The 11083-nt window shown below is 35.4% G+C and overlaps 1 protein-coding gene across 2 annotated transcripts; it reads right to left on the reverse strand.

The window, feature by feature from the left end:
- Nucleotides 1–177: 177 nt before the first annotated feature.
- On the reverse strand, nucleotides 178–7985 carry LOC140975441 (uncharacterized). 2 transcript variants are annotated; one of them, XM_073439157.1, is made up of 14 exons: nucleotides 7595–7985; nucleotides 7438–7505; nucleotides 7200–7251; nucleotides 6629–6899; nucleotides 6475–6546; nucleotides 6333–6391; nucleotides 6098–6233; nucleotides 4769–4865; nucleotides 4613–4679; nucleotides 2882–2980; nucleotides 2260–2349; nucleotides 1583–1737; nucleotides 817–918; nucleotides 178–520 (listed from the first exon to the last, which is right to left on the reverse strand). In XM_073439157.1, the coding sequence occupies exons 4-14, from the start codon at nucleotides 6879–6881 to the stop codon at nucleotides 397–399; spliced, it is 1254 nt and encodes a 417-aa protein (XP_073295258.1). In that variant the 5' UTR covers nucleotides 6882–6899; nucleotides 7200–7251; nucleotides 7438–7505; nucleotides 7595–7985; the 3' UTR covers nucleotides 178–396. The 2 variants fall into 2 exon arrangements, with proteins under 2 accessions (XP_073295258.1, XP_073295259.1); XM_073439158.1 differs by lacking the exons at nucleotides 7200–7251; nucleotides 7438–7505; nucleotides 7595–7985 and having other exon boundaries at nucleotides 6629–6705; nucleotides 6794–6899.
- Between the last annotated feature and the right edge of the window lie 3098 nt (nucleotides 7986–11083).

The raw sequence follows: 11083 nt of genomic DNA on the forward strand, positions 1-11083 counted from the left end.
TACAAATTTGCAAAACTAAAATAGTAGTTGAATGAATATGCCTTTAAAATATGAAAGTAGCTAACCTTGGGAGCCTCGTTACTTCAATTAGTCAACACAAAAAAAAAGTCTACGCAATATTATGCTACCATGAACAAGATATAGATCACACATAGTTTATCTATTTCCACACAAATCTCAATCATACAAGGTATATTCGGCTGAAGAACAACTACATCTTTCGGTAGATGGAGCTTCGAAGTGACATGCAATTAACAGCAATAATTACAAGGAATGGGGACTAGACCCAAAAAATTTATGGACTTGTTTTTTACAACTATTCTGGAGGATCGATAGCCAGATATTTCAAATGTTCAAAAAAAAAAAAAAATTTAACCGAATCTTTGATTGGATAACTTACTCTTTAGAGGACACATTAGCTTCTTCATCATTCCAACAGGCGTCCACAAGAGGAAGCTGGTATTCATCAGGTTTCAGAGCCAAAGCAAAGTCTGGTAATGTAGGTGCTGTTTCCATAATTCTACACCCAAATATTGGAATATGCAAATGAGAATAACATATTCTGTATCAATTTGCTGGTACATAACTGGCAAACTATCTAAAAGATATTCACCCTAATTAGCAAACGTTGACTGATATGAACAATAGATGTCCGCTACGAGCTCCTAAGTAGAGAGTTAGAGACCAACGACTCAACACATCAAACTCGTGAATGAGCTAACTTATGCATTAAGTTCTGCTTATTAAGCTAATAAATAATGACGAACTCCGTGCAAGAAAATAATCAGATGCTTAGATCTGTCCGTCAGTACTTACTTTTCGGACGTGTACAGATCCTTGTTGATTCGCACCTTGCTTGAAGTGTCCTTGGGAATCTTTTCAGACAGATACTTCATGGTTCCCCAAAGTGGCGTGTTCCTGCACCAAAAATTGGAATTTAGTATTCCCATCTACGTCATATAGCAGTGCAATGATGTGCATTATTCTATAGGAACTGGCTCCAAAAACATAAGGCAGGTAGAGAAATAGAAGACAAAGAACACCCCACAAAAGAAGTGTTAAAGGCTTAAACCATGACAATTTCTTCTGAAAGGATGAAATCTTTACGAATTAACATGCACATTATATCTCATTGCCTACTGAAAAAATTAAATGGTGACCTTTCAAAACAATTTTGTACCCTAATCACTAAAAGACACCCAGCGTTTGATCACTAGGACTGAAGGAAGATATGTGAGGCCCATTCAAAGCATGCTGTTATCACAATAGGAAACTGAACTGAAAAGAGGAGAGGTGGGGAACAGGACAAAAGCTTCAGAACTTTAGAATAGATGAGAGTAGATTTCCATATCGAGGTGAACGAAGATTGAAGAAGAAAATTTCCTTGGCCCAGTGATAAAATTTCAGAATTTCTGAAATCCGAGTGTTGGAAGAGTGGAAGTACATTTCCATGAAATTTAAGTTGTAAAGTATCTGGATAGAGAGCGAACCAGAATCCTCACGTATATAAGATAATTTGGAAGTTTAATTGTACATATTCCTCATAAACGTAAACAAGAGATAAAGTGGGTACCAAGATTACCTAGAGACAGGAACTGATGCATTAAAAGCTTCACCAGCCTTCTTGCTCTCTTTGAGATATTCGTCTGCTGCTTGTAGAGCAGCAACAGCCATCCCATGGGACTTCTCTGTATTCCCCTCGTCGAGAATTAAACCATGGTAGTAGTATGCTGCAGCCTATGATAATATCAAAATCTTCTGTTAACACAACTTAGATATTATGAAAGGGGTTTTGAAAACTAAATTATCATGACAAAGGACATCCAGTTTTAACAGCATATTGATACCAAAATATCAAAATAGAGTGATAATTTTGTAAAATAATGTGGAAAAATATGCTCTTTATCATCTATTGTGACAGGATCAATTGGAACAGTCACATCCCATCAATTCTACTTCATTGTTATGCAGCAACCCCAACATACCTTGTTTCAGACTGAGAGATATATCCCAAATAATAAATCAATTGGTTAGCATACATATCGTAATCAGAATTTCCACTTGACCGATCATTGAGGCACTTCAAATTTCAAAACAGTAGAAATAACTCCAGTGTCAAGAGGTTAAGGTGTTGATGGGCAGAGGAAGTAAGTGTATGACATTTCAAGTTGCCTCATAGTAATTGCTATTGGATAGTTTGATAAAAGTAGGCCGGATCTTGCAGTACAACATAAAGATAATGGCAATTTTAAGACATACCTTAGCCTCAATGTGTTTCCACTTCACGAATAGAGAATGCTTTTCTCCCCAACCATTTGCCAGTGGAAGGTTCATGATGTTATCTTGGGCCTGCAAAGTTACAATCTCACGAACTTAAGTCCTCCTAAAATCATAAAAAGGAGTTATAATCATGGAGCTAATGAAGGAAACAAAGATGAACTATGTTCAACCTTTGGTATGAACAAACAAAAAGCAATTGAAAAGGTTCGATTCAACTGCACTACTATAATGAATTGATTATTCTTTAAAACCCATCAATCAAAGTCAGCAAAGGATTAAACAAGTGAACGAAATATCGAGGATGTATGCTTGCAAAAACCAGAAGTGATGAGTTTGAAGCCCCCTTTGTTCTCTAATTAGTTTATGCTAATGGTACATATGTTACAACTATCTAAAAGAACTTGACTAATTATTCTCCACAAAAGTTAACTAGAAAAACTGCACAATGAGGTATGGCACAATATATTGTCTTGAGGAAATATAAAAACCCAAGAGTTATAATACTAGTACAATTGACCGCTAACAATCCAAATCATAGATACCAAACAATTTGAAATGTTTATTGACAGTGGATAAAAAGGAAAACAAAATCCATTAATACCTGCTGCCAGTATTTTACCATCTCACAAGCAAGTCTTCTTTTCACAGCTAAGGTGGCCTTGGCACTATCGATTGCAAGTCCCAGCTGAATATCAACACACTATTCCAAGGAGATGCAAGGCTCAGAGAAATATAACTTGATATAACTTAAACAAGCATCATAAATTTATTAAATAGCACGAACAAAGTAGACATATAGAAATGATAACTAACTTGCAGGAATTATGTCTTAGCCAGACTATAAAGCAAACAAAAACAAAGCACCCATATTTAGAAGCTATATTCATGCAATCATGCATCAACAAACAGTTCCAGGACAACTACAGGACAAAACATAATTATGGGTCTTAACAGCTTCATGTAAATTCAACAGAACAAAAACTTCAATAATGGGGATATATGAAATCTACAGCAAAATTCTTGAAGAAAACCCAACCTGCATAATGTGCACAACAACTTGTGCTTTTCCATGTGGCTGTAAGGCAAATATCAAGTGCTAACATGAACGAGAAACATAAATGACTATAACTAACAAACAGTAACTGCTTGATAGCCCAGTAAGGCCATAACATTTATTTACGAAAACAAACCCACATGGTCTAGGTAAAATAGGGGATCTTATGTGAAATGTGACCGAGCTCTATTAGCAATGGCATCAAATATTATACACATAACAAAAGATAGCTTTCTGAAGTTTTAAACCATCAAAATACTATCATGCTTACCCTATGAAAAGCGTATTCTCAATTAGAGAAAGTTATTTATTTCCTAACGACCACATGAGCATTCATACCCTTCAAATCTCCAATATTAGTTAAGTTATACGCATCAACTTGCTTCAACCACAATGGCGATGCAAGAGAGAAGGGGCATGAAATGACAGCAGATTATCAGAAACATGCATAATATGCTACATTTTAAAGACGTTCAATATTTACTAATTAGTAATTTTAATAGACCACAACAATGAAGAAACCTTAATTTTAGAATAACAGTAAAAAAATAATCCATCTCAGCAAGGTCAGGTTTTTATGATTGAACACACCTTGCTAACTGTTGGTACGAGGTGCGAGATGTCACCTTTTGGGCAATAAACTATTGATTTACTTATAACTTGTTAGGTTTACAAGTTTTCTCGGACTCAAAACAGTGTATAAAGATAGAGCTGGATATGACATAAGCTTCAAACATCAGGCAATATCATTAATAAATTTGTCAAAGAGTCTTGCAAAATATTTATGACCTCTGATGCCATTAGTCACATCCAAATTGTTACCAATTATCTTATGAAACTTGTGAGAAAATGATTGCTTCCCTGGTCATATACGCAGCTGCTCTTCAAAAAATGTCCCTACTAAAGCATGATTCTTAATGGAAATCAAACAATTTCACACAATTGCTCTCCCCTTGGCTCTTAAGATAGTATACATCACATCCAATTGGAATCCATTCATGAGGAAAATGCGAAGAATGTTCCATTATATCAAGTTTAAAAATTTTGTTGAAATTTCTATAAACTAAATGAAGTCTAAGATGTTTCATAGCTCAGAACCCATCTTCACCATGATCATGAATTTCATCGATCATGCAGCTTCAAGGGCCAAAACTTTGCAACACTATCTGACTAACAAAACCAATAAATGTAAAATTGCAGCATTTTTCAATATCTAAGTAAGTTTCAATAGCGGCATCGTAATATGGTGTAAGGTGGTAACTTCGTGAACCACAATACCTGCCCTAGTGCTTGGAGGCAAAGTGCTCGCAGAACTCCTTCAGCAAGATCCACGGGAAGCTTTCTCCTATAGAAATAAGTTAATTAGGGGAAAAGGTGAATCCATATCGCATAATGTTCTTCAAATTGATCATTCTACAGCCCTTAACAAGATACCTTAGTTCATTGGGAACCTGCGGGAGAACATGTCGGACAGCACAATCAAGGTAACCGGCAGCCTTCAAGAAAACATCAACAGAAGATCGTCGATTCTCTGTTGTAAACGTAGAAAGCACATTAGGAGTAAGAAATTTACTACAAGCAAAAAAAGGAAACATGCTGTACATCCACTAAACAACTTGGAAGTTCAATGAGACAAAGGTGGAATTTGTTTTTTTATTCTATCGTGTTTGTTCAAGACCGTGTACAGTTAACTTCCAGCTGGATGCATGATTGTGTTAGTTATATTTACTATTTCATTGAAATAATTGACTGTTCATTCAAGGATACATACTGCTTATAACTATCTCATCTAAAAAATTAATTCATTAAAGATGTGTAGAATTATTTTTTAAGATTTCTGCACGCCCCTTTTAAGACTTGCAAGTGAAACTATTTTCTATTAATGGGTGCAAAGAGACTGTCCTCACTCATGTACCCATGGGGTTAGAAGCTCTGATTCATGCTGAATGGCAAACTTATTGTAATAAAAATTGTAAGCTACTAGAGATGACATTTGATACTTATGATATCCAACGTATATGTAAACAAATAGACATAAGCATTCAGCATTCACCAAATAGGAAAGAAATCATAAGATTGGGGCCTCATCTCCTGCTGATCGAAGCGCCTTCCCCTGCTCCACAGTTACTTGACTGAGTGCTTCTCTTTTTTATTATTGACTAAGAAGCAATTAAACCGGTTTTATCACTTCAAATTACGTGTGGCTCATTGTCATTTGCGCAAAGCATCCAGTCAGTGATGATTGTTTGTGCATTGTATCATCGTTAGACAGGTAAATGAACAAGGTCTAATTTCTATTGAAACAGCATCTTATATCATTCCTGACTGCAAGCATGCCCACAATTCTCTCTCAAAATTCTCAGGTTTTCTAAGGCCAATTAATGCAACTTAATTAGAGCGTGAAATCTCTTCTTCATTTATACAAAATCTCATTTAAACTCAATCCCAATTAACAACTGAGTATCTCAGTAAGAAAAAGATTGAGTTAACCTAATTTGGTTATGGCCATAGCATCTATCATTGATGACTTACTAGCATGCTCACAATTGAGTAACAAGCACATTCCGGATCTTTTATCATATATGCCGACAAAATATACATATATTCACCTAACGAAAAACAATATCATAATTTTCTCTAATTGAGGTGTCTGAAAATATGAAAATTGTCTGATGATCTACAGACAAATGAGTGAGAAAGATTGTATATAATGAAAACTGACTAGGTACTAAAATTATATAGAATTGGAGTTAGCTTGAGTACCTTCCGATAACTTTGGCTGATAGCCATCAATGGATGTTCTTGGAAGAAGTAATAGATTGGCTTGTGTTAATGATAGCATGGCCATCAAGTGCAAAACGGATAATATTTCATACCAAGCGCTAAACATTTCTGTTTCCTGGAGATAATGATAACGATGATGAGATTAACAGTGCTTTCAATGCAAGAGAACAGGTGAAAGAAAGTTATGGATTTGAAGGCAAAATTTAAGCGGGACCTCTGCTTCGTCCTCTTGATTAACCCAAACAAACTGTAATTTGTGTTGCAACGGACTCCCTGCACAACACAAAGGGGTGTCTCTCAAAAGTATGATTTTCATGGAAAGTTTTGGTACCTGGATTGGCGTTGGAAATGCTTACCATTTTTAACCAATCCCAAAAGAACTGGCAAATAGTCTTCTAGAGCCTGAAGAAGATCACTCACAGCTGAACCTATTGCAAGAAACAGATTATCAAACATCCATATCAGCAATTTTAGATAGCATGAAATTTTTAGGTCATCTCTGCGACCAACCATGTTGAGTAGCACTTTTCCGTCTTGTTCTTGTAATTGTCGGAGCTTCATGTGCTGCCATAACTACTATTCTGGTTCTGAGAGCAGAAAGGCGTTCAACTAAGCTTTTAGAGATGTGATCACCTAATGACTGAGAGAAATCAACAGGCTTGGGGATCCGTAAACCTGGGACAAATACAGAAACCTCCCCAATATTTGATGGCCTCCTCCTGTTTCCACCTGTATCATTAGGAGTTGATACTAGGCATCCCATGTCCTATATTTTTTTGATCTGCCAACAGAAGCACAATTCACAAGTACAATTTAGGAGATCGACCACAAAAGGTCATCAAAAAGGCAGTTTGACAGTTTTATGATGTACAAATGTACACCGAGACTTGGTTTCTTGTTATACCACCCAGAGGTTAAAATGATGCACAAAACATTCACAGGAAACTAAGAAAACAGAGTAGAGGTGGAGAATAAAGAGGTGAGGTCATTGAACTACACAACTAACAAAGTAATTGGCAACTCACGGGTGGTGGCAAGATTACGTCAAACTGTATAAATGCTGAGTGGTAAATGTGCTTACCAGGCGTCTTTAGTTATCAGAAGATAGATGGGTAAAATTTTTCCAGTACTTTCTGCAACAGAATAATAAGAAATGAAATTCAGATCAAAATTAAAATGGAAGCAGAAAATCCAAGAAAAAACTGGTTACATCAATGTCACAAGAAAGGCATGACACATTGACAACTCGTGCTTCCTTTTCTAATGCTAGTAGCCCTTAATGTTCTCTCATTTATTCAGTTAAACAAAAAAAAACTCACATTTCCTGTTTTTCCCTTATAGAAACTTTAGAATTGGGGAGCAATCAAGATCAGACTGCAGCTAGATACTGAAAAACACGATAAAAAATAATTTTAATCTTCACAACAGTAAAAAACCAAAAAAAACCCAAAAAGGGAAAACAAAAAAGAAAGAGACCCTCTTCAATTTGCCGCAAGCCCATCAAGCACGGGAACATGAACGACCGGACAAATGACAAAGATGCGATCTTAAAGGTTTGTGGAATCAATTCTCTTGTGGGTTTCGGTCAAAAGCGAGGAAACTATAACAAAGTCAATATATACTGAGATTTTCAGTCAAAAAAAATTCAACATGAACATCAATTGCTGGAAAATGGACAATTCAATGGAAAGGCGATATGAAAATATATGAATCAATTGGGAATTTGGAGCTTGGACGTGGAGTGAAAATGTTGATGAGCAAACGTAGCAAGTAAACAAGAGAAGAGAAGGAAAGGAAAATCTATAAGTTTGTTTTCGTTCTAATCATGATCACTTTGGAGAACGAGAATTGAAGTTGGAAGCTCATCTGAGCTGAAACTCTTTATTTAATCATATATTTGTAACGGACCTAAGTTGATGTATCAAATAATTACAATCTTAATAGTAAATAAATAAATACAATCAAATATATATACTATATAGATGAAAAAAATGATTTTATGTTATATCGAGAGTAATATTTTTCGGTTTTTATAAGATGTTCATATGAATATCTCATTTCAAAACCAAAATTATGGAGTATATTAATATGTTTTTATTTTGTAGTGAGATGTTTACGCAAACATCTTATAAAAACACATAGAACTCTAGGTGTATCATAAATTGACTCTAAAAATATATATGTGTCTCTATATCGACTTTATGACTTATAAATCATCTTATATCAAGGTCTCAAGTTTAGGATGAGACGTCGAGGTTGAGACTCGAATACAATCAAATCTATATAGACATATTTTGGAATTTATGAATTTCAAAGTTTAACAAACAAAGTCGTAAGAGAAATGAAGAACCAAGCTGAACTGACGCAACTGAAAGTTCGTAATTGATCGTTAAACCAAATAAGACTTATCGGACTTAAATGGATTAAGAACTGAAGTAAATAGACTAAAGTTCTTATAAGTATAAATAAGTCATAAAACTGATGATTCGAAGTTCGTTGAACAAATCAAAGATCAGAAATGAAGACTTCGCAAAACTGAACTGAAATGACCTAACTCAACTGTTCAAACTAAGAAGACATCAGTTAGAATTGATGTAGTCCAGCTGAACTGATCAGTCGACCAGGTTGACTTCTGATCAGTTAGCCACGTCATCAACTGCAATTTGAAATCTCATCAGACAAACTAACAGTACGTACCAAAGCATAACAGATGAAGCAGAGGAAGTATAATACATCATACCACTGTAAGAAAAAGTCATCTACATTGATTAGAAGACAATTCAATGAATATAAATCATTAAATACATTCAATGTGACCTTTGGAATCGAAGACTATTTATAGCTGATGAGTTCAGTTGTAGAAAGGCTATGAAAGGATAACCGAACAAAAACAACATCCATGAATAACTATCAGTTATCTGCGATTTACTTTCAAGTTTATTCAATTTACAAGTCGCACAATTTAGCTCACACATCATTGTTTTATTCATAGCATGCAGGCTACTTGTTAGAATTATTCAGTTATCAAACTGATAAGTAAAAAGATAAGCTAAGAGTTTCAGTTTGACATTTTATAAGTGCAACTGAAGTGGGTTATTACAAATCTTTGTAGTCAATCAAAGTATTTTAGTGAAATCTTATCCTTGAGATAGAAGGTGTGACGTAAGAGCAGTTGAAGACTATGAACATCTATAAATTCTTTGTATTTATCATTCTATTCGTTATGTTTTCAATACGTTATCCAAATATATTCAATCTATCTTTCAGTTTATTTCCGCACTATAATCATTAGTTAACCGATTGATATCGACACATAAGATTTCTGAATCAGTTCCTTAAAGAACTGATTTATTCCCGAAAAGATTACAAAAACTGAAGTGTTTATTCAACCCTCCTTCTAAACACATCATCATCATCATTAACCGATCCTAACAAGTGGTATCAGAGCTATTAAAATCTTGTCTTGAATATTTCATACGCTCAAATCTGATAATCATGTCTTCATTCAACAAAATCCATATGTTTTCCAAAGAGGAGTTCAATGACTGAAAAATCAGAATGCAGGCTTATTTAGCTGCACAAGACGATGAATGTGGTACGTCATAACTGACGGTCCCATGAAAATTATGAAAGCTAACACAACTGTTGCTCTAACTGACAGAGCACCTTATCGTATCGAAAAACCACGCGATGAGTGGGCCACAGAAGATAAAAAGAAGGCAAACTTGGACAATTTTGCCAAGGACATTCTGTACAAGATGCTGGATAAAAACACGTTCAACAAGATGAAATGTGTAAATCAGCCCAAGAAATTTGGGAGAAACTGATTTAGTTGTGTGAAGGCAACGAATATACTAAGGAGAATAAACTTTCAGTTGCCGTACAAAAGTTCGACAATGTCAAGATGAAAATTGGAGAGTCAATGAATGAGTTTGATGAAAGAGTGAGTTGCATCATAAATGAATTGAATGCATTAGGAAGAGTTCATTCAAACAAAAAGATTGCTCTAATGGTGATGTGTGGCCTTCCCAAAGAATTAGATGTTAAAACTACGGCCATGAAAGAATCAAAAGACCTAAACAAGGTGGAACTACATGACTTGTTTGCATATTTAAAAGCTTATGAATTCGATATGCAAACAAGATAGGGCGAACCAATAGTCCCATAGTTACAACTCCCCTCAGCGCGCTGAAAAATGAGCCAACAGTTTCAGTTGGGAAGACAACTGAACAGCTGAGTAATGACGTGATGTCATTGTTCGTCAGGATATTCGGAAGAATCAAGGTTCTTTCCAAAGAAATTGTCACAGAAATGAATCAAAAGAGGAACCGAATGCGTGCTTTAACTGCGGAAAGACTGGTCACTTCATCGCAGACTGTCCAAAATCGAAGAAAGGCAACTAGAGATCAGTTGAAAAGGGTAAGAAGTCCTTCGAGCATAGGAGAAGATCCAAAAATGAGAAAAAATCATCCAGAAGAAAGCACGAAGCCCTAGTAGCTGAAGAGAACAAATCAAAATGGGAAGAAAATGATAGCGAAACATCAGAAACTGAGAGCTCAAGTAGCTCCAGCGATGAAGAGGAGGTGAAATGCATCGTGGCTTATGATGCAGAGCTGGAATCTAGCAGCGATCAAGTATTTGATTTTAGCTCTACTGACTTTATACGAGAAGAACTCATTTCTACATTACACGATATGGTCAATGAGTACCGCAAGCTGGCTATCTCCTTTGAGGAAGCTAAGTCTAAGCAAACTGATCCTTCAAATTACAAAACTGATAGTTCAAAATTAGTTGAAAATTTAAATGTCAAAGAGGAGATTGCTAAGATAATAGCTGAAAAGGATGAAAGTCGGTCTTTGATTCAGCAATTGAGATCAGAAAACTCTAGACTGACTGACGTGATTCAAGCTTGGTTTGATTTGGTTATAAATTATTCATGGTTTGGTTTGGTTCGAAATTTTATAA

This window comes from Primulina huaijiensis, chromosome 4 (genome assembly GCF_012295235.1).
Source record: "Primulina huaijiensis isolate GDHJ02 chromosome 4, ASM1229523v2, whole genome shotgun sequence".
NCBI classification, from domain to species: Eukaryota; Viridiplantae; Streptophyta; class Magnoliopsida; order Lamiales; family Gesneriaceae; genus Primulina; species Primulina huaijiensis.